Source organism: Branchiostoma floridae, chromosome 9, assembly GCF_000003815.2.
Source record: "Branchiostoma floridae strain S238N-H82 chromosome 9, Bfl_VNyyK, whole genome shotgun sequence".
NCBI lineage: Eukaryota > Metazoa > Chordata > Leptocardii > Amphioxiformes > Branchiostomatidae > Branchiostoma > Branchiostoma floridae.
In genome coordinates this window covers 22,184,172-22,203,181 of record NC_049987.1, presented here as the reverse complement: position 1 = coordinate 22,203,181, position 19,010 = coordinate 22,184,172, and the positions used below count along the sequence as shown (strand labels likewise).

General features: G+C 43.2%; 2 protein-coding genes across 2 annotated transcripts in view; both read left to right on the top strand.

Annotated features, from left to right (window-relative positions):
- The first annotated feature begins 5,176 nt into the window (after positions 1-5,176).
- The window catches only part of LOC118422313 (trafficking protein particle complex subunit 10-like), a 25,551-nt gene continuing 11,717 nt past the window's right edge, over positions 5,177-19,010 (top strand). Inside the window, exons 1-15 of the mRNA XM_035829832.1 lie at positions 5,177-5,183; positions 5,267-5,379; positions 5,782-5,886; positions 6,471-6,661; positions 7,376-7,571; positions 8,461-8,572; positions 9,106-9,353; positions 10,132-10,278; positions 10,772-10,883; positions 11,439-11,607; positions 12,072-12,212; positions 12,737-12,846; positions 17,242-17,359; positions 18,103-18,316; positions 18,897-18,994. Of these exons, the coding sequence (XP_035685725.1) occupies positions 5,177-5,183; positions 5,267-5,379; positions 5,782-5,886; positions 6,471-6,661; positions 7,376-7,571; positions 8,461-8,572; positions 9,106-9,353; positions 10,132-10,278; positions 10,772-10,883; positions 11,439-11,607; positions 12,072-12,212; positions 12,737-12,846; positions 17,242-17,359; positions 18,103-18,316; positions 18,897-18,994 (2,081 nt within the window). The remainder of the gene's footprint in view (positions 5,184-5,266; positions 5,380-5,781; positions 5,887-6,470; positions 6,662-7,375; positions 7,572-8,460; positions 8,573-9,105; positions 9,354-10,131; positions 10,279-10,771; positions 10,884-11,438; positions 11,608-12,071; positions 12,213-12,736; positions 12,847-17,241; positions 17,360-18,102; positions 18,317-18,896; positions 18,995-19,010) is intronic.
- LOC118422549 (zinc finger protein 862-like) lies at positions 16,044-17,073 on the top strand. Its single transcript, XM_035830181.1, has one exon. The coding sequence runs from the start codon at positions 16,162-16,164 to the stop codon at positions 16,945-16,947; it is 786 nt and encodes a 261-aa protein (XP_035686074.1). The 5' UTR covers positions 16,044-16,161; the 3' UTR covers positions 16,948-17,073.

Sequence of the window (19,010 nt, the reverse complement as noted above, 5' to 3'; positions counted from 1 at the left end):
CTTCAGCACCTGTCCAAGGTCATACCTCTGAGGCACCAGCATGTCTGGGAAGACTCCTGACCCCTTGTCTCCCTGACCTTTCTTTGTGTTGAAGGTCACGACACAAAGTTCTTTCCCAGTCGAGTAGACCAGTTTACCGTCTCGGCAGTCTGAGTCGAGAACGGGACCGGGAACTTGATACTCCTTAAAGATGGGCGACGAAGAACACTTTCCTGCTCGAACCAACACGACCTTCCCTTCCACACCCACCAACACTAGCATGTTTGGGTCTCCCTCCGGTGTTGCAGACTGGTCTCTCACCAGCATTGACGCGTGGACAGACACTACCGGCTGCTGCAGGTGGTACAGGTGACCGGTTGGCGCCGGTTTGGCGAAGGTTGTCACGTCCTTCAGAGGAAGCGTACACACGTGCCCGTCGGGCAGACCAAGGAGGATCATGGGACAGTCCAGAAGGTTGGACGTTACACCGAAAAGAACTGAGAAGAGTTCCGTAGACAGGTGTAAGGTTTCAGCTGCATGACCTTGGGAATGACCTTGGGAGTGACCTTGGGAATGACCTGTAGACTGCCCTGGGGGCTGGATCACGTACAATCTAGGAAGATGCTCTTTGGTCGAAAAGTTGCAAGAATTTGTAGAAGGAATGTGTTTTCTCCATAAGAGCTCCCCTATTTCTCCTGAATATGAGTGAACAGCGATTTCCCATCCTGTGGGGACCTCTGAGCACGATACCAGATGATTTGGTATCACACAGAAGTTCTGTACACGTCCGTCTGAGACCTTGGAACCACTGGGAGTAGTGTAGACAACTTCACAGGAAGTTGGACATGTTTTGCTACCCTTTGCTGCTCGGGAGTCTAACAGGGTACTGAAGATGTCCTCGTTTTTGTCTGGATTTGATTTTGAAGTCTTGTTAGCCTTGTTGTCTGGATCTCCTGCTTGGTTCTTCTTACTTCTGAAAATGAAATAAAAAATGTTTTAAAAAAGTACAGCCATTAGGTCCTAGCTATAGGTTTGAATCCTGTCGTGCTACGGGTTTTGTGCTAGCTCAATCCAAGTGGAAAAATTTGTACCTGACTTTGGTTGGGGAGGTAAAAGGCAGTGGAAGAAGAGAGGGTTGGGCTCCACCTCCCAACACCGTGCCCTAGACAACAACCCACTTCCCTTATGGCCTCAAAAGGCTACTGAAATCACCTACCTATCTATTACCTACCTGTTGTCCTGATCTCCCACCTGCCCAGGTAAGACAGCCGATGTGAGCCTGCCCCCCTCCCCACAGCAGAGCAGCCTGAGCCGCTGGCCCACAGCTGTGAGGTGTGCGTCTGTCACAGGACAGGGGCAGTGGCAGGACACCTGAAACAGGAAATTACTTCGGTTAGTTACGATAAGTCCTTCCCGCACCACAGTGCCCATCACTGTTTCTGTCACCCTGGGCAACACAGATTTGTGCAATCTCTACGGCGAGGGGCCAGTCAACTGCTAGTAGTGTGTGTGGTCAACTACCATACTGTGAGGTGTGCGTCTGTCACAGAACAGGGTCAGTGGCAGGACACCTGAAACAGGAAATTAGTTCGGTTAGTTACTAGTTGAAGTCCTTCCCGTATCACATGGTGCATAGGGCTGTGCCCATCTCCGTTTCTGTAGCCCTTGGGCTTCACAACTTTGTGCAATCACTACAGCAAGGCGATAGTCCACTGGTAGTGGTGTGTGTGTGTTCAACTACCATAGCACTATACTATGAGTTGTGTATCTGACACAGGACAGGGGCAGTGGCAGGAGACCTGAAATAGAATACTTGTTGGTTAAAGTCCTTCTCTTGAACCACATGGCGCATAGGGCTGTGCCAATCTCCATTTCTGTAGCCCTTGGGCCACACATGTGTGAGGGTTGCGTCTGACACAGGACATGGGCAGTGGCGGGAGACCTGAAATAGGAAATACGTTCGGTTAGTTACTAGTTAAATTCCTCCTGCACCACATGGTGCATTGGGCTGTGCTCCCATCTCCATTTCTGTAGCCCTTGGGCCACACAACTTTGTGCAACCAAGGAAGCAGTGGGATAGTCCACCGGTAGTGATCTGTGTCTTCAACTAACTTAAAACAGAAAATACACAATAGAAAATTTATCGATGAATACAAGATGACATAACTTTGGTCCTCTAGCAGCATTCTATTAAACTGCAGGGGACATTTAGGTTGACAACTTTGAAACCCAACTCAAGAATTTACGAAAGGATTAACGTTAACGGGAGGGGGCCATACTTCGACAGCCGTTCTAAGTGGATGCGCATGGCTTTTGTCAATGTACATTTTACAGTGAACTCATCAAAAACAAGTTAAGATCTTGTATGCATCCATATAACTGTTATTGAAGCTGTACAGATATATATTTAATTTAACGGTAGCGTTCCGCGCTGTACTTTGACAGCGCACGAAACTTACGGCAGGTTTTCGGCTTGCGTTCTAGCAGAACGTTCCAACACAAAAAAGGGGTCCAAACTCCGACATAGTAACAACCAGACCATCGCCGTGCATTTTTAAACAACTTATGCAAATAGAATAGCACTTAAAGTCTTCATTATAATTTTTTTGTACCAAATATGGGTCATATTCTGTATTACGCGACTTATTCAAATACGGTGTGTTAAAACGTTTACCTTTCACGGTGAGACCAACTTGCCGCAAAACGGCGGCACACTGTTTACATAGATTGTGATGGCATTTTCGCTTTTCGGCTTCCTTGATTGCCTTTTCATCCTGTCTTTTGGCTGCAGCAATGGCTACAGGATTTTTTTAGTCGGTAGGGATCGATTTTTCTTGAATGTTTGTCGCTCTACGGATGGGTTGACTGAGTTCAACGTGTTGAGCATCGCTCGGCCGCCTGCGTGCGTGATCGTAAAATGGTGGGGCCCCAACTGTGTGAACGTTGTGGCATCATTTTAGCTCCGTTTATCCAACCCAGTTAAAGGCAAAACAGAACACAGGTATTATTTTTCGGAAGGCTAATAAACATCATTTCTATGTATGGTGGTATTTTTTCACATGTCATATTTTGCGAAGAATAATTCAAGAGTTTCCCGGGCCATGGTCTCGATACGTTCGCTCGTCAACTTGCACGGAAGGCGTCAAACTTGTGCAAGTTTTTCAATCGTTATCTGTGGGACTTGCTAACTTCGACACATACCCCGCCTTTGTAGTTATTTACAACAAGGTTTAGTCTACAGCTAGTGTACTTCTCATGTGCAGGCATCTATGCATTTCTCCGCAACAATGATTTTTTTAAACCTCACGAAGTTTGGACCCCTGTCGAAGTATGGCCCCCTCCCGTTATCAAATTTTCATGTTTTGATGAAGACCAAGGTTAAGGTATGCCAGTTATGCACACACACACAAATCTTCAGTGTTCTTTTTTATATCTATTCTCAATAAAGTGATACAGAGAGTAATAAAAATTAAAAGTGTCATGCAATAAAATTTCATCACTGCTTCTAATCGCCATCTACTGGTCGATCAGAAAACTGCAGTAGCCGAATAGCTACCGAATAGCAGGCAAGTTGCCTCACTTGCCTACAAAGTTTACCTGCAAAAACGATTCGGATTTAAGGAATACGGGTGAAAAACGTAACGAGAGGGCATAAAAGCAGATGTCAGAATTATTAGATTTTCCTTAGTGAGCCGTAAAACGATTATTTTGCCCAAAAAATTACCTTTCGATCGGACGTTCCATAGCAGTGCACACATTCGCCCCCTGTGGCTATAACCGTGACCCCAGCGCCATTAATGCTCTGTCCTGCAGCGTCAGGTAACGTCGGGGAGCGTCCAGGTAACGTCACAACGTCAGGCAACGTCCGTAAGCGGACGTGATCGGCGTTGTTGATCTCCACTTGGTCAACCACACGAACATCACTCACATTGCGCGCCATGTTTCACTGACTGATCCACTACATAAAAGGGGGATAAGTCTAGAGTAGTCTAATTTGCTCTGTCTGTATACCCTTTTGTCTTTTTATTATTCATCAAAACTATTAATTGATATAACATAAATAATCTCATTTTACGAAAATAGTATATTTATTTTATTAGAAATTTTCAAAAAGTCGATTATTTGTCCGCTACCCCCAGAAATAATCCAACAGCCAAGAATAGAAATGACCATGTCGTTGCACTGTAAATCGCCAGATGTCGCTGCAGTACCGTCACAGATCCAAGATGTCCGTCCGGTTTTGAGCTTTTGTGGACATTGCTAGAAAAAGCCGAAATAATCGGTGATTCCGTGCATGGACCATGGAGAACAAACCTTTCATAACATGTAAGTCTATTTTCAGCTGTAAAATGTACTGCAACTTTGCAAACATTGACGTTTTCGCTGGCAAGTGAATGATATTGAAGGGGGGAGGGGGGGCGATGCAGTGATCGGAATTTAAGTCCTGGACTGACGTATGTTTAGTCGCCTATAGTGGCTGAAAACGGTGATGCTAATTAAGATACTGATGAGGTTAGGTTATGTATGTAGCTTCTATCAAGATTTCCTATGGCTTTTATTAGCTTAAGTCACCAGATACATTAAGTATAGCTGAGTGCAGACGACATTTTTTTGATGTTAGATATGCATACTTTACAAAGCATTCCACAAAGGTTTCGGTTCTCAGTAACTGTAGCTAAGAGTGTTACACTATAGATACGATTCAGAAGATGAAGCAGAAACAACAAAGAATGCACGCAATCTTGTACATTCAGCGTTGAGCAAAAAAAAAAGCCACACCCCCTTTTCATCATCTTTATTACTGCTTAGCCTACCATATGAGCGATCGCTGCTGTTGTTTACATCAGGGGTACTACCAGGACGTCAGCAGATAGAATTATCAATTAATGTTTGGGTTAACAGATCAAATAACTGATTGATATGACAATCAATGTTTTGTCAAATTCATCGATACAACGATGTTGGCCACCTCAACCTGAAGAAGAAGAAAGGTCTGCTTTTTGCCTACAACTGCGTCACCGTGACATCATCACGAACACTCGTATGGAGTGGATTGCCCGTCAGTCAGATTGTTATATTTTTTACGTCCTGATACGTAACAGTTCTTGTCCTGTTTTTCCATAGGTGAGGGAGACCAGAACCTGTTCTCATCCCTCCATGGTAACCTGGTACAGTGGCTCCCCTTGGAGCCCGTGGAATGGCCTGTAGAAATAGGATGGTACCCAGGCTTGTAGTATTCTATATCTCCATCCTGATGCCTAACAGTTCTTGTCCTGTTTTTCCGCAGGTGAGGGAGACCAGAACCTGTTCTCTTCTCTCCATGGCGACCTGGTACAGCGGCTGCCACTGGAGCCAGTGGAATGGCGCCGCTCGTACGGCCGGCCGCCCAGGATGGTCCAGGTTTGTTTGTTTGTTTGTTTGTTTGCTAATTAGGAATCTCCATTAGTTGAATACTTTGAATTCGTTGAATGCGTTGAATATGTTCGTGATTTTCGCAGTGTCCACTTCACCGCAAACTTAAAACAACCGCAAACATTTTTTCATTACAGTATGTGGCTGCAGTCTATGGCACTACAGTGAAGTTAAAACCACTGCAAAAACTCCATTTTCCCGCTGTCGCAAAAGTAAATCACTGTGAACTTAAATGCATTTACAGTTCATCAAACTATTCAGTATTCTTCCTGGAGTCCTCTACATACAATCCAATAAAGTACACTACAATAAATTACACATGTAATGTCAATCAATCAATTAGCATAAATCAATAACATTATTAAACATATCAAATTACACATATTCCAGGTCGAGGCCAACTTCGTCCCCTTCACTGACGAGATGCTGCCCAAGGAGGGGGACATGTCGTTGCTACGGCAACCATTCTTCCACATGTTCTGGACAGACTGTCCCGTGAGTTGAAAGCCATGTTGTATTGCATTGGTAGTTCACCTTTATCTGTGGTAAAAGATACCCTGGTACTGAACCTATATCCATGGTTTTTTTTTAAGATGGCATTTCATGTTTTATCTTTTATGTATTCAAAATGCAACAGTACATTACACAGACCTATAGGCAGCACAACGTCTAAAATTACAAAAATATGTCTAAAAATATCATGTTGACAACATTATTACTTAAAAATAGATAACTTGTCTGTCATCTGTCATACTTACATCTACATTTTGGCATGATACATATGTAACTGTAGTGTGGGCTTCAACCGGTAGTTCAACTTGTAAGTTTCTAAATTCTTTTCTTGCACAGAAATGTCAACTGCATGTCAGCTGTCATTTGGAACCCCATATATATGAAGCAAAAGAAAGATTTCACTAAATTCTTTTGCCTCGGTCCTAACTAGTCTGTGTTACACAAACTCTGCTGTACCGGGCTGTAACTGGCCCCTCTAGGAGGCCGGCGGTTGTTGGGCAGGCTGCTGTAAGCAGGATTTAGTCAGTCTAAGTCCTAACTAACCATCCCCTTTTATCTCCCATCAGGATGTAGACGTCTACAAAATCCAGACGAAAGACGAGATCACCCTCTGGCTGCAGAAGCTGCGTATCTACAACATCCAGGACTGGATGATCGTTCTGGTTGCCAATAGCGACGCCAAGAAGAACAAGCTGTTGCCGAGGACGACCGTGATTGACAAGATTAAGAGCGACTTCTGCAGCAAACAGGCTGACAGGTTGTTGTGGTTTTCTTGTTTTATAGAGATAATAATTATTTGTCTCTCAGAGTTGCATTGAATACAGCATGTCATGATATTAACTAGATTGTTTATACTGTTACATTAGATTAGATTAATTGTTAGAACTTAGATGCTTGTACGTTCACTTTAAGTTACCTCAGTTAATTTTGTTACTTTTCCGTTAACAAATTGTATAAGTTTTGTTGATTATGTTTGTTTTTATTGTATATACTATAGAGTTTCGGACTCCAGGAAGAATAGCGGTACCACTTTGGTGGTATCGCTAATGGAGATCCTAATAAAACAAACAAACAAACAAACAAACATAGTTCATCTCCCATGTATATACAGATTGCTGTTGTACCTGTTACAATTGTTGCACAATAACTTTCTTCTTCTAGAATGTTCTTCTGATACAAGGTTCGGTATGTCATCTGATAACTTCATAACCTACTGTAAATGCAGAAATGTTCGCGGTGGATTAATGTTCGCGGTTTTCGCGGTGACCACTTCACCGCGAACTTAAATCCACCGCAAACATTTTTCTATTAAGGTATTAGACTCCAGTTGATGGTGTTACCGCGGAATTTAAACCACCGCGAAAAGTCATTTCTCCAGCTACCGCAAAATTAAATCCCCGCAAACTTAAATGCATTTACAATATATCAACATATGACGACTTACAGTAACATTTTCTCCCATTTTTTGCAGATGCCTGGTTATCTACGATCCACTGACAGATTCTCCCAAGTCCCTGGAGTCGTGGGTCGCGCTAGTCCAGCGCCTGAAACAGCTGCTTCTCGTGTCCTTCAACCGGAACCTCGGACAGTTCGAGGACAACATGCGCGCTCAGAGGGAGCGCCGCACTGAGGTGGATTGGAACTTCTGCAGATACTTTCTGGTCCAGGTGAGTGTTTGTTTGTTTGTTTGTTTGTTTGTTTGGTACCTCGGGCAGTTTGAGGATAACATGCGCGCTCAGAGAGAACGTCGCACCGAGGTGGACTGGAACTTCTGCAGGTACTTCCTGGTCCAGGTGAGTGTTTGTTTGTTTGTTTGTTTGTTTGTTTGGTACCTCGGGCAGTTTGAGGATAACATGCGCGCTCAGAGAGAGCGCCGCACCGAGGTGGACTGGAACTTCTGCAGGTACTTCCTGGTCCAGGTGAGTGTTTGTTTGTTTGTTTGTTTGTTTGTTTGGTACCTCGGACAGTTTGAGGACAACATGCGCGCCCAGAGAGAGCGCCGCACCGAGGTGGACTGGAACTTCTGCAGGTACTTCCTGGTGCAGGTGAGTGTTTGTTTGTTTGTTTGTTTGTTTGGAACCTCGGGCAGTTCGAGGATAACATGCGCGCCCAGCGGGAACGGCGTACGGAGGTGGACTGGAACTTCTGCAGATACTTTCTTGTACAGGTGAGTGTTGTCTTACTACTGGTGTTAATTAGTGGCTGAGTAACCTTCTCCCTGGGGATATTCGTTGCAATTCAGTTAGGGTTGCAGTGTCATTTAGAAGGGAAGTAATATGGGGGACCCGTGTTTGAGGAGGTGCCTCAAGCAATCTTTCACTGTAGAAATATACCGTTACACAAACAGTAAGAAAACCTGCTGCCCTAAATGTATGTGCCACTATGTACTACAAGGGTTTGAAGGAACAAACAAACTTTGTAATACAGATAGAATAATTTCTCTTCAGGAAGAGCTAGCGTTTGTGTTTGGGATGCTATAAATGTAAACAAGTTTGATCAGATTGTTGTATGATCTTATATTTTGTGAGATAAAATTCAAAATTTCCCTCTTTCCAGGAGGAGCTAGCGTTTGTGTTTGAGATGCTGAAGCAGTATGAAGATGCTCTGGTCCAGTACGATGAGCTGGACGCTCTCTTCACCCAGTTTGTACTCAACATACAGGCCGGAGGTGGGAACAGTACTGTATTTCTTCAAGTGTCCAACTCCCTCCCTGTTACAGACTACATGTAGTACAGCAAAAACAGTACCGGTATTGCTGCTCTTAATTATAACCATTATAAGCCACACAGGATACATCATTACTAAAAAAAACATGTTAACATGCTGGTCCAGTACTCTTCACCCAGTTTGTACTCAACATACATGCTGGAGGTACGAAATCTAGTATCTACAATGTACTTCACTCTTAATCTAATATCACTGTACCAGCAATGTACATACCTGACATAGCAAAATTAAGATGTTGTGTTCCTTCAAAAGAATCTATTCTAGTATCTTTATCCAGTATCTAGCTTTAGTAGCTGTTCCAGCTATGGTCTTGATTTTTTGGTGGTAGAAAGCTTTAGATATAAGAAAGAAGCGATGCAAGTTTGAGCCCCCTAGCCACTTGCTAAGGAACTGCAAGGGTAGTGTTGTTAAAATCTTTCATGAAGTATTTCAAGATTGACTTTTTTAAATTGAAACTTCCCTTCTCGCCCCCAGACATTCCTGAGTGGCTGGGCAGCTTCAGTCGGCCGTGCACGTGCTGGGACGGGCTGTATCTATGGCAACCAGTTAACTACGACAAGCGCGACCTGATCCAGGAGAACACGGCGACCCTGCTCGACCTCCGCAACTACCTGTTCTCTCGCCAGTGCGCTCTGCTGTTCTTCTTACAGCGACCGTGGGAGGTCGCTCAGAGGACACTGCCTTTTGTGCACAATGTTATCAGGGAACTGGAGATATTGGAGGTGAGAATAAAGTGAGTGAGTGAGTGAGTGAGTGAGTGAGTGTGAGTGAGTGAGTGAGTGAGTGAGTGAGTGAGTGAGTGAGTGAGTGAGTGAGTGAGTGAGTGTGAGTGAATGAGTGAATGAGTGAGTGAATGAATGAATGACAAAACTACGCCAGTGTGCTCTGCTGTTCTTCTTACAGCGACCGTGGGAGGTCGCTCAGAGGACACTGCCTTTTGTGCACAACGTTATCGGGGAGCTGGAGATACTTGAGGTAACAAGGAGTGAGTGTGTGAGTGAGTAAGTGAGTGAACAACAGAACTAACTTTTTTCGCGGCAGTGCCCTCTGCTGTTCTTCCTACAGCGGCCATGGGAAGTAGTTTAGAGGACACTGCCTTTTGTGCACTGTTAGGGAACTGGAGATACTAGAGCTAAAAATGCAGGAGTGATTGAATAAATGAAGGAATGACAGAGGTACTTGTTCTCACGCCAGTGAACGTTGCTGTTCTTCCTACATGTGGATGTGGAAAGTCGCACTGAGTGAGTGTTGAGCAAGACAGTTGAGTTCTGTCTAGTATCATACATTTTTTACTTTATAAGGTTAGATAGAGGGAAGAATTAAATTAATATTGATGTTCTCAGTGAACAACATGTCACTTCTGACACCTTTGCATATTGACTTTTCTGCATAGCCTCAAGAGTTGTTGGATGCTGGGCATTGATGGTCTCTTTACAGGTGCAGAGATGGTTAATAAGTATACAAGTATGTATTTACTTATTTTGATGATATATTTTCCAGTTGACCCTCCCTGCCGGTGCTGTTGCATGCTGGGCCTTCATGAGCTGTTTGGAGGTTCTGCAGATGATTGAGAGATGCAGTGACTCTTCTCAGGTGGAGGCGTACTCCCCATACACAGCCTCGATCTGGGCGTATGCACGGGAGAAGGTGGGGAGAAATTCACTTGTGTCTGAATATGTCAAGCAATAGAGCACGTGGGATACAAGTACCAGAGTCAATCACTACTGTTGAACTTGGTCTTGTTAGGAGGCCACAGGGTAGAGCTGTTTTAATGCTCTGGGAATAAACAAGAGTCCATGTCTCTTTGTTTTACTCTTAGTCCTTCACAACAGTGGCCGTATACTATAGCAATTGTCCTTGGGTGGGGCAAAAAACTCAAAGGAAAGCTACTGTCCTGGAGTGTGTCGTGCAGTGTTCTCAGCATGTCAAGTCTACTGGACAGGGAAGGCAAAGAGTCCACAGGAATTCTGACTAGTGTCAGACATCACTTCTAAACAGTTTCCAACATTTCAGAGGTCTTAAAATGTGTCTGTCTGATTGTTACACAGTCCGCAAGTCTTAGTTGTGGTTCTACTTTGTGTTGTTTATGCTCTGAATGGATGTTGTTGTGTTTTTATCGAGCACTTCTGTTTTTCTGTAGCTACATGAACTAGGAGTGATGTGTGGCTTGATGCCTGACATGACCCCATCATCAGAACAGCTGCATATGGTGGTGGACCTGCTGGCTGGGATGGGGCAGAAACCGGAGAAAGGTCAGCTCAGTGCTCTGTCATCTGCAACAGTTCGTTGTTAGTAAGGTGTTTCAACAAGAAGTACAGTAAATAACTCATTTTATTTGCAGCCCCCAACAGAGTGAAAAACAGACAAGTCCAGTATTAGACCAAAGGTGCCTTAAATGTGTGCTGCCACCCTTTATATTTTGAATGACAATTGGTGGGATTTTCGTTTTTGGTAACAACGAAGTTGCTAAGTATGCTACATTTGTAGGTAGCAAAATATTCTAGTGTTTTGTGTTTGTTTCTTTATATCCATGTATATTTTGTAGAATCTTGCAGATAAGAAGCAGTGGTAATGTTTGTTATCAAAAACAGCCTTAGAAAATTTTTGAGCTGTCCAAGTTCTGTCTTGTTATTTAAGGCCCTGTATTCATCATTTACAATGTTTAATCTAACAGAGAGTATCCCAAAAAGTCCAGACAAGAAGCTACGGGAAGCTTTGTCGTCCAAAGCGGCTTTTCAGAAAGACAGTCTTAACAGTTTGACATTTCCCTAGCAATGTATCCATCACTGTCTGTCATCATTTAGCAGAGAGCATCCCAAACAGTCCAGACAAGAAGTTAAGAGAAGCGTTGTCGTCCAAAGCTGCGTTCCAGAAACACTACCTGGAGCTGTCGGAGCTGGCCATGGGGACGTACAAGCACATCGGCAGGATCCGGTCTGCTCGCAGGATCGGCAAGGATCTCGCAGCGTTCTACATGTGAGTAGAACTGAATACATGTACACGTACCAACCCCCTCAGGCCAGTCAGTGCCTGAAATACTTTTTTCTGCATACCTGTACTGGTGCAGGTAACATTGAAAATTACCTGCACTGGACAAATTTTACCTGCACCATTCTGAATTTAGGAAGTATGGATCATACTAAAATTGTTCAGGTACCATTGCTTTTTTTTTTAATACTTTATAGGTGGTAAAAGTCAATGCAGCTAATAACAATCCATGTACACCTTCATGATCAGACATTAGTATAAAACCCAGTACATGGACCAGTGCAGGTTAGGTGCAGGTAGACACCAGAAATACCTGCACAGCTCCAATTTTACCTGCACTAACCTGCATATGCAGGTGGTATTTCCAGCCCTGGTGAGTAAAACTGGATCTCACAAGTGAATAACACGGCTTTTGACCAGACAAGTTAGATTTATTCCTTGTGTTTTCCCAGGATGCTGGGAGATGCCCGTAAGGCGGAGTCCTTCCTGTCAGACGCCCTGAAGATGTACCAGCGAGAAGGGTGGGGTCTCCTAGCAACCAACACCTGTAAGGACCTGGCCTTCTGTCAGAAGGAGCTCAACAACATGCAGAAGTATCCTTTAGGTGGAGATGTCAATCAAATGGGCAAATATGAGCTCTATTGCTTTTCTTCATTCATTCATTCCTGTAGTATTTCCAATCAAAACAAAACACACTGATTTAATTCCGTTATTGGATATACTATTAAATCAGTGTACTATATGCTATTCAATCCAAGACACTGATTTAATAGTATATCAAGTAACGAAATTAAATCAATGTCTTGGATTAAATTGGTCAAGAGTTAAAATCTTCATTTTGTTTTTACTAAATATTTTCCTCTTCCCTTCATTATTTTATGACGTGAGGTGTTTTGGTAGACCAATAACACCCTTGGTTAGACTTGCATTTGAGATCTGGTATTTGATTAGCCTTTCTCAGTATCTGTTTTTGTGTGATGGAGAAAAGGGGTTTAAATCATCTTCACTTATTACTTTGGTCTTCCCTTCATTCATTAAAAACGGCATTCTCTGGCAAGTGAGTTCTGGTATTTGTTGTTTCTCAGTACTTGTTGATGTGACCCTTAACCCCACCCAGATATGCCGAGTCATGCTCCCTGCTGGCCTCCAACGATCTGCTCAGTCCTGCAGACAGGACACACTTCTACACCGAGCTGTTGTCTGTCTGTGGCAAGTCAGCAGGAGGGGGTGAGTAAATTCATTTAAGTTCAAGGGGACTCATTTTCATGTTAGGGAATCATAATTATATAATTATATATTATGGAGGATCGTAGGAGGTATTCACGGTATTGAGAGTTCATAGAGAGGACACAGAGTGCTTTACTGACAGAAAATCCATTAATTTTGTTGTGTGACATTTTTCGTGATGAAAAGATTATTAAAATTCAAAATGTAATTAAACCACTCTGAATATTACAAGATTTACAATTACAAACTGTAGCTCTTAGTGGCATTGTGTTGGTGTAATGCTTATAGGTATTCGGCCCAGAACCCAGAGGTACACATGTATGTAATTATAAGGCATTCAGACAGGTGGTCACTATAGACAGCATTCTTAATGCCTGTGTGGTCACAATGGCCAGGTGGTCCTTATGAAGAGGTGTCACAGGGCTCGAAATACTGGGTGCACGTGCACCCAGGTGCACCCAAAAATTTATTTGTGCACCCAATTATTTTCTGTGGGTGCACAGGGTGCACCCAAATATTTTTGTGGGTTTACCTATGTTTAACATGCTATTATGCACATTATTCTTGACATCCAAGTGTTACAAATATACTTGTTTAAGAATTGGGGTTGTTAAGTTGGAATTTGGGTTCATCGAAATCTAACAAGACGCAAAACAGCGTGCGTGCCACGCCGACATCGTGAACCGCACGCCGACCAACTTCCGGGTTCCGCTGGTAACTCTGGACAAGAGAACGCACGCTGATAATCCTGGACAAGAGAACGCAGTCATGTGATCAAAACATGACATCATCTGTGTTTCGGGAGTTTTCGGTACTTCCTACGATATCTTCCGAGACGAGAATATGTTAAATTCGTGCATTTTCGTCTTAACCTCGCTGATCTCCGCGACCACATCGGTCACGATGTCAAGGTCGGCAAAATTCGGTCTTAGAATTCCCGGATGTCAAAGCGTGAACATGTCAAAGCAAACATCTTTGCTACGCTTCCTAAGTAGCCCAAACTCAGGGCATGGGCGTGGGGGTGGACGCCGAAGCAACGACACTCAAGATCAAGATGATCCAGAGATCCAAGAAACACCGCCTGAGCCTTCAGAGCGTGAGGAATCAGGAACCAGAAGAACCCAATTTTCCTCCGGCGAGGCAGAGGGGGAGGGGGGCGCCCACGTGCGCGAGGAAAATAACAACATTCCAGGGCCGTCCACGGCGTCGGCTCCCCCCCAGTCGGAGTCCGATACAGAAGAAACAGACAGCGGGTCTTCAGCGACAGAAGAAGAAGAAGAAGAAGATGAATCCGACAGCGATTCTGCGACAGAAGAAGCTGCCAAAAGGCCAAAGCTTTGTGTAAGGCTATTTTTTTTAAATTTTTTTTAAATTTTTAAAATGTCGTCCAATAATAATCCTATAGGCATGTTTATTTTATATTTATGTTTATACGTTATTTTTCCCCTCGCCATGTGATTTTAATTACAAAATAAAAAAAATGAATAGCATTTTTTTTCTATTTTGTCCACTCGTGAAAAATTACAAAATAAAAAAAAACTGAATAATATTTTTTTCTATTTTGTCCACTCGTGAAAAATTACTTTCATAGATGTTGTTATTATGTATATTAGATAAAAGATACACATTTCATTTAGTATTATTTTTCTCACGCATGTTGGTTATTCCTGTTTTAAGCTTTGCAAGTAAAATTTGAAATCTGATGCCAAAAATAACAGCAATTAATGTTTCTTTTATGCAACTTTATACTGTAGCATTATATTTATAGATTCCACCAAAAAGATAATTAACATAATTTTCCAATGATATTCCATTGACAACTTTTCTGCCTTTATTTATTGAGCTACCCAGATCATGTCAAGAAGTTGTTCTATTTAGTTTTCTTAGGAACAAAAGGAAGTATGGCATTGAAAAAAATTTATAAGTCCAATTTTTTTCTAGGACCAAGTGTCCTTGGATGAGAAGGCCAAAAAGAAGAAGAAGAAACAATACAAATTCCAGGATTCCTGGATGACTGACGACAAGGGAAAAAAGAGATGGTGGCTGAAACACTCTAGAAGGCGCATTATGTGGTGTGAGGCATGCAAGAAATATGATAAAAGTGGGAAGAGAAATAAATTCATCAAAGGATGTACATCAATGAGAATAAAGATTGTGCGAAAACATGAAAAAAGACCAGAACACAAAACTGCAGTTAAGAAATTGGAAGCTGAAAATGTACCAGTTCAGCAGAGACCAATGCAGAAAGCAGTATTACGAATGGAGGAAAAGAAAATTGATCAGATGCAATGTTTGTTTAGAACGTCATTTTATCTGGCAAAGCAAGGGAGACCATTTACAGATTTTCCGGGTATTATGCGACTGCAGAAGAAGAATGGTATCGATGTGGGGCAAACATACCTCAACGACAAAGAGGCAAGGATCTTTGTAGACTTTATATCAGAAGAAATGCGTAAAAAGTTGTCAAATGCGGTAAAAGATTCTGATTTTATCGCCATATTAGCCGATGGCAGTACTGATAGAGGGTCTATTGAAGAGGAGGTTATCCATGTCAGATACCTCAAGGACAACCTGGAGCCAACTACAGTGTTTGTTGCGCTAAAGCCCCTTGACAGAGGAGATGCTCCGCACATTACGGAGGCTGTGGTAACAGCTTTGAAGGAAGACCTTGAGTTGGGAGAGTCCTGGAGAGATAAACTTACTTTTGCATGCTTTGACGGCGCACCCGTAAACATGGGGAACCTTAGCGGAGTTGGGGTACGCTTACTAGAGGAATGTCCGCACCTCATTGTCCTGCAATGTTGTGCGCACAGACTCGAACTTGTCTTCAAGGACGTATTGAAAGAAGTAGCATACTTCTCCACAGTTCATGATATGTTTACTACTATCTACAAATTCTACCACTACTCACCCTTAAATTGGCAGGGACTTAAGAATGCTGCAGAAGCTCTCCACATTCAGGTCCTGAAACCGCCCAAGGCAACTGGTACGAGGTGGCTGCCACACCAAGAGCGTGCCTTAAAAGCCATTACACGAGACCATCCCGCCCTGGTCCAGCATCTTGGACAGCTTGTAGAACATGGTCAACTGGGGAGTGGTGATAGCCGGGACAAAGCAAAGGGAATCCTCGAGGTGGTAAAATCTGTCAAGTTTGTGTTGTTTGCACTGTTCTTGGCAAAATACCTGGAACTTGTGTGTTCAGTGTCCAAAGTCTTTCAGGATAATGAAAGTACTCTGGAATCTGTTTTCAGGCGGGTAGACAGTGTGGTAAAATCTTTGACTAAGTTGTGCAGCCCCTTGAAGCTGACCAGACTCATGTCTGAGGTGGAGGAAAGGGATGGGACAGTGCTGTGGAAGGGATCCACATTGCACATGGGAAGAGCACAGCGTGGTAGACCATCAGATCTTGCTGCACATAGGGGAGAAGTCATCAGAGATTGTCAGCAGATTCTCAATTCAACTTTACATCATCTCGGTCGTAGATTTGATGCTTTGCTCAGTCAGTCTGTACTCTCTGCAGCAAGAGTCTTCCAGTTCTCCAGCTGGCAACAGGAAGATGAAGAGGAGGAAGAGGATGACACTGAAGATGACATTGAGGAAGACAAACTGAGGAAAATCTACAGACACTTCCAAAGACCACTGGAAGTGAATGGGTTTGAGCTTGAAAGTGCCTTAAGAGAGTGGCATGAGCTGAAAAGAGTTTGCAGGACCCAGCTGTCCGGTATGCGAAGACCGCCATCATTTAAGGACTTTTGGGTGATGATGTTAAGGCGCGAGGAACAAGAGTACAGGAATGTGTTCCAACTACTTCGCCTGGTACTGACAATCCCCATACATACGGCGGAGTGTGAGAGGTCGTTTTCGCTAATGAATCGAGTCAAAACAGACTGGCGGTCTTGTCTTGCCCCTGCATGTCTCACAAGCCTGATGGCAATATCATTGAGTGAACAATCAGTTGAAACATTTGACCCTGTGCCTGCCATAAGGCTGTGGTGGACAGCAGGGAGGCGACGACCTTCAACTGCCCCTTATGGGCCCAGACCACGTGGTGAGACTGAAACTCCCATTTCAGATTCAACAAGCTCAGAAGAGGAACAGTAAGGTTTGTAAGTAGGGTTTTCTACCTAATTCTATGCTATTTTATGTGGTGCACCCAAAAATTTTTTGGTGCACCCAATTTTTTTGGTTGGGTGCACCAGTGCACCTAATCCCAAAAATGAATTTCGAGCCCTGTGTCACAAATACGTGTTTTATTGTAAATCAATGGCCAGATGGGCTTTAGATAAAGGTGGCTACTTGTCCATCCCAGGTTTGACTGAACTGTGTTTGGATTTATAGTGTTTCTTTGTTCAGATATACTTAGATAAATGAATATGATTTTTTTTTCCTTTCCAGATTCGTCCCTCCTCCTGCACATGGAGCCCATGATGACCATCACAGATGTGTGCATAGACAGTGAGAAGCGACACCCGATACTGGGCAGTAATGTGCACATTACCCTCCACATGCAGAGGTACAATTTGCTTATAGTATACTACTTACTGTACACATCACCCTCCACAAACAGAGGTACACTTTGCACCTAGTATACTACTTACTGTGCACATCACCCTCCACATGCAGAGGTGACGCTTTGCACATAGTATACTACTCACAGCTCTGTCTCAACTGCAACAACTTACCTGTGTGCCATGTCATGGTGAAGGCAAAAAAACATTCAATATGGAAAGAGGCTTGAACAAGAAAGTTTATAACTTGCCTAGTATATTACTGACACAAATCTGTTTCAGCTTCAACACCTTACCTGTGGCTATATTGGTCTGTATGGACACCCATTGCATGTGTTTGAGGAGGTGCCTAAGAATCATAAGGACTTAAACAATGTAAATTGTTTTTCTGTTATATAACGTTAGATCACCTTTATCCATATCCGCTGTGTTGCTAAACAGGGTATTCAGGGATATTAAGTCTATGAACGGTAGTTTCAAATTGTACCATTTTCAAGATCTTGCAGTTTGAAACAATCATCTGTCGACTTGATATCCCTAAATACATTGTTCTTAAAAAGAACGGATAAAGCTTACCCTACGGATAAAGGTGAACTAGCGTTACTTTGTCTGAGCCTTGCCTCTTCTTTCATGACCTCAATGAAAAGCAGCTTGCGGGCCAATTTCAGCTTTCAATAATAAACAAAGGTTCAAAGATTACTGATTACTTTCTTATCTTTAATGTTTTTCTTGAATTGTTTTTCTTCAGCTCCTTCTCAGAAGACATGTCCTTCGACAAGGTGACCTTGGTTCTCCAGCGTGAGCTGAGAGAGCCGTCCGTCACGTCTCAGAGCGAGGAGAAACCTGCGGAACTCGGCGGGGACAAGCCGACCTCCGACCCCCCGCGGTTCCACAAGAGGAGCGTGAGCGTGGGCTGTATGTCCAGTCTCAGGGGCTGGAACGGGCAGGCGGCTTCTAACCAGGTACTGTAATTAGTTGTCATGTAAATGTCGATGTAGGTTAGACATCCAGGTAATAAGGTACGCCAAAAAGCAGTTACTCAAGCAACTGGATATGATATTGGAAACAGTCAGATGTTTTAGATAGCATCCACTATCTTTCATCATTGACCTTGGAGGTCTGGAAGAAACTGATTTTTATACCTAACTATGACTGAAAAAGAGCTGAAGACAAGAGCTGAAACAAGGTACAACTGTATTTACTAGGTGTTTACTCATCTAATATGCAGGTTTACTCATATCTAATGCAGCTGCAGGTTTCTCTTTTTAGTTAGCTTCTTGACTAATCCAGGCCAGAGGTTTCTGTACAGGCTCTCTTATTTCATCATTCTGTAGCCCTTTGTACCAAGAATTTACTACTGTAACACATAATCAATAATATTGACACAATGCTTTATCTGTGTTGTACCTGTCCAGTAGCTTTACAATGGTAGGACAAGATATGAAAATAACTTTTTATAGTTTCATCAGTAACGGGGAAAAGGTTTCTAACACAACCAACATTTCAATGTGAGAATCATTAAAATTCCATCTCTGTCCCCAGATCCCCAGCTACCTGAATGTCCAGGCGGAGTGCCAGGTGAAACCTGACGGCAGTCTGAACTTGTCAGGCATCAACTGCCCCAGCGCCAGCCAGTTTCTGTTCTAGACTCAAACT

Bases quoted from the DNA above. Each gene is read 5' to 3' on its own strand.
- LOC118422549 (XM_035830181.1), top strand. From the start codon at position 16,162: ATGTCTGAGGTGGAGGAAAGGGATGGGACAGTGCTGTGGAAGGGATCC.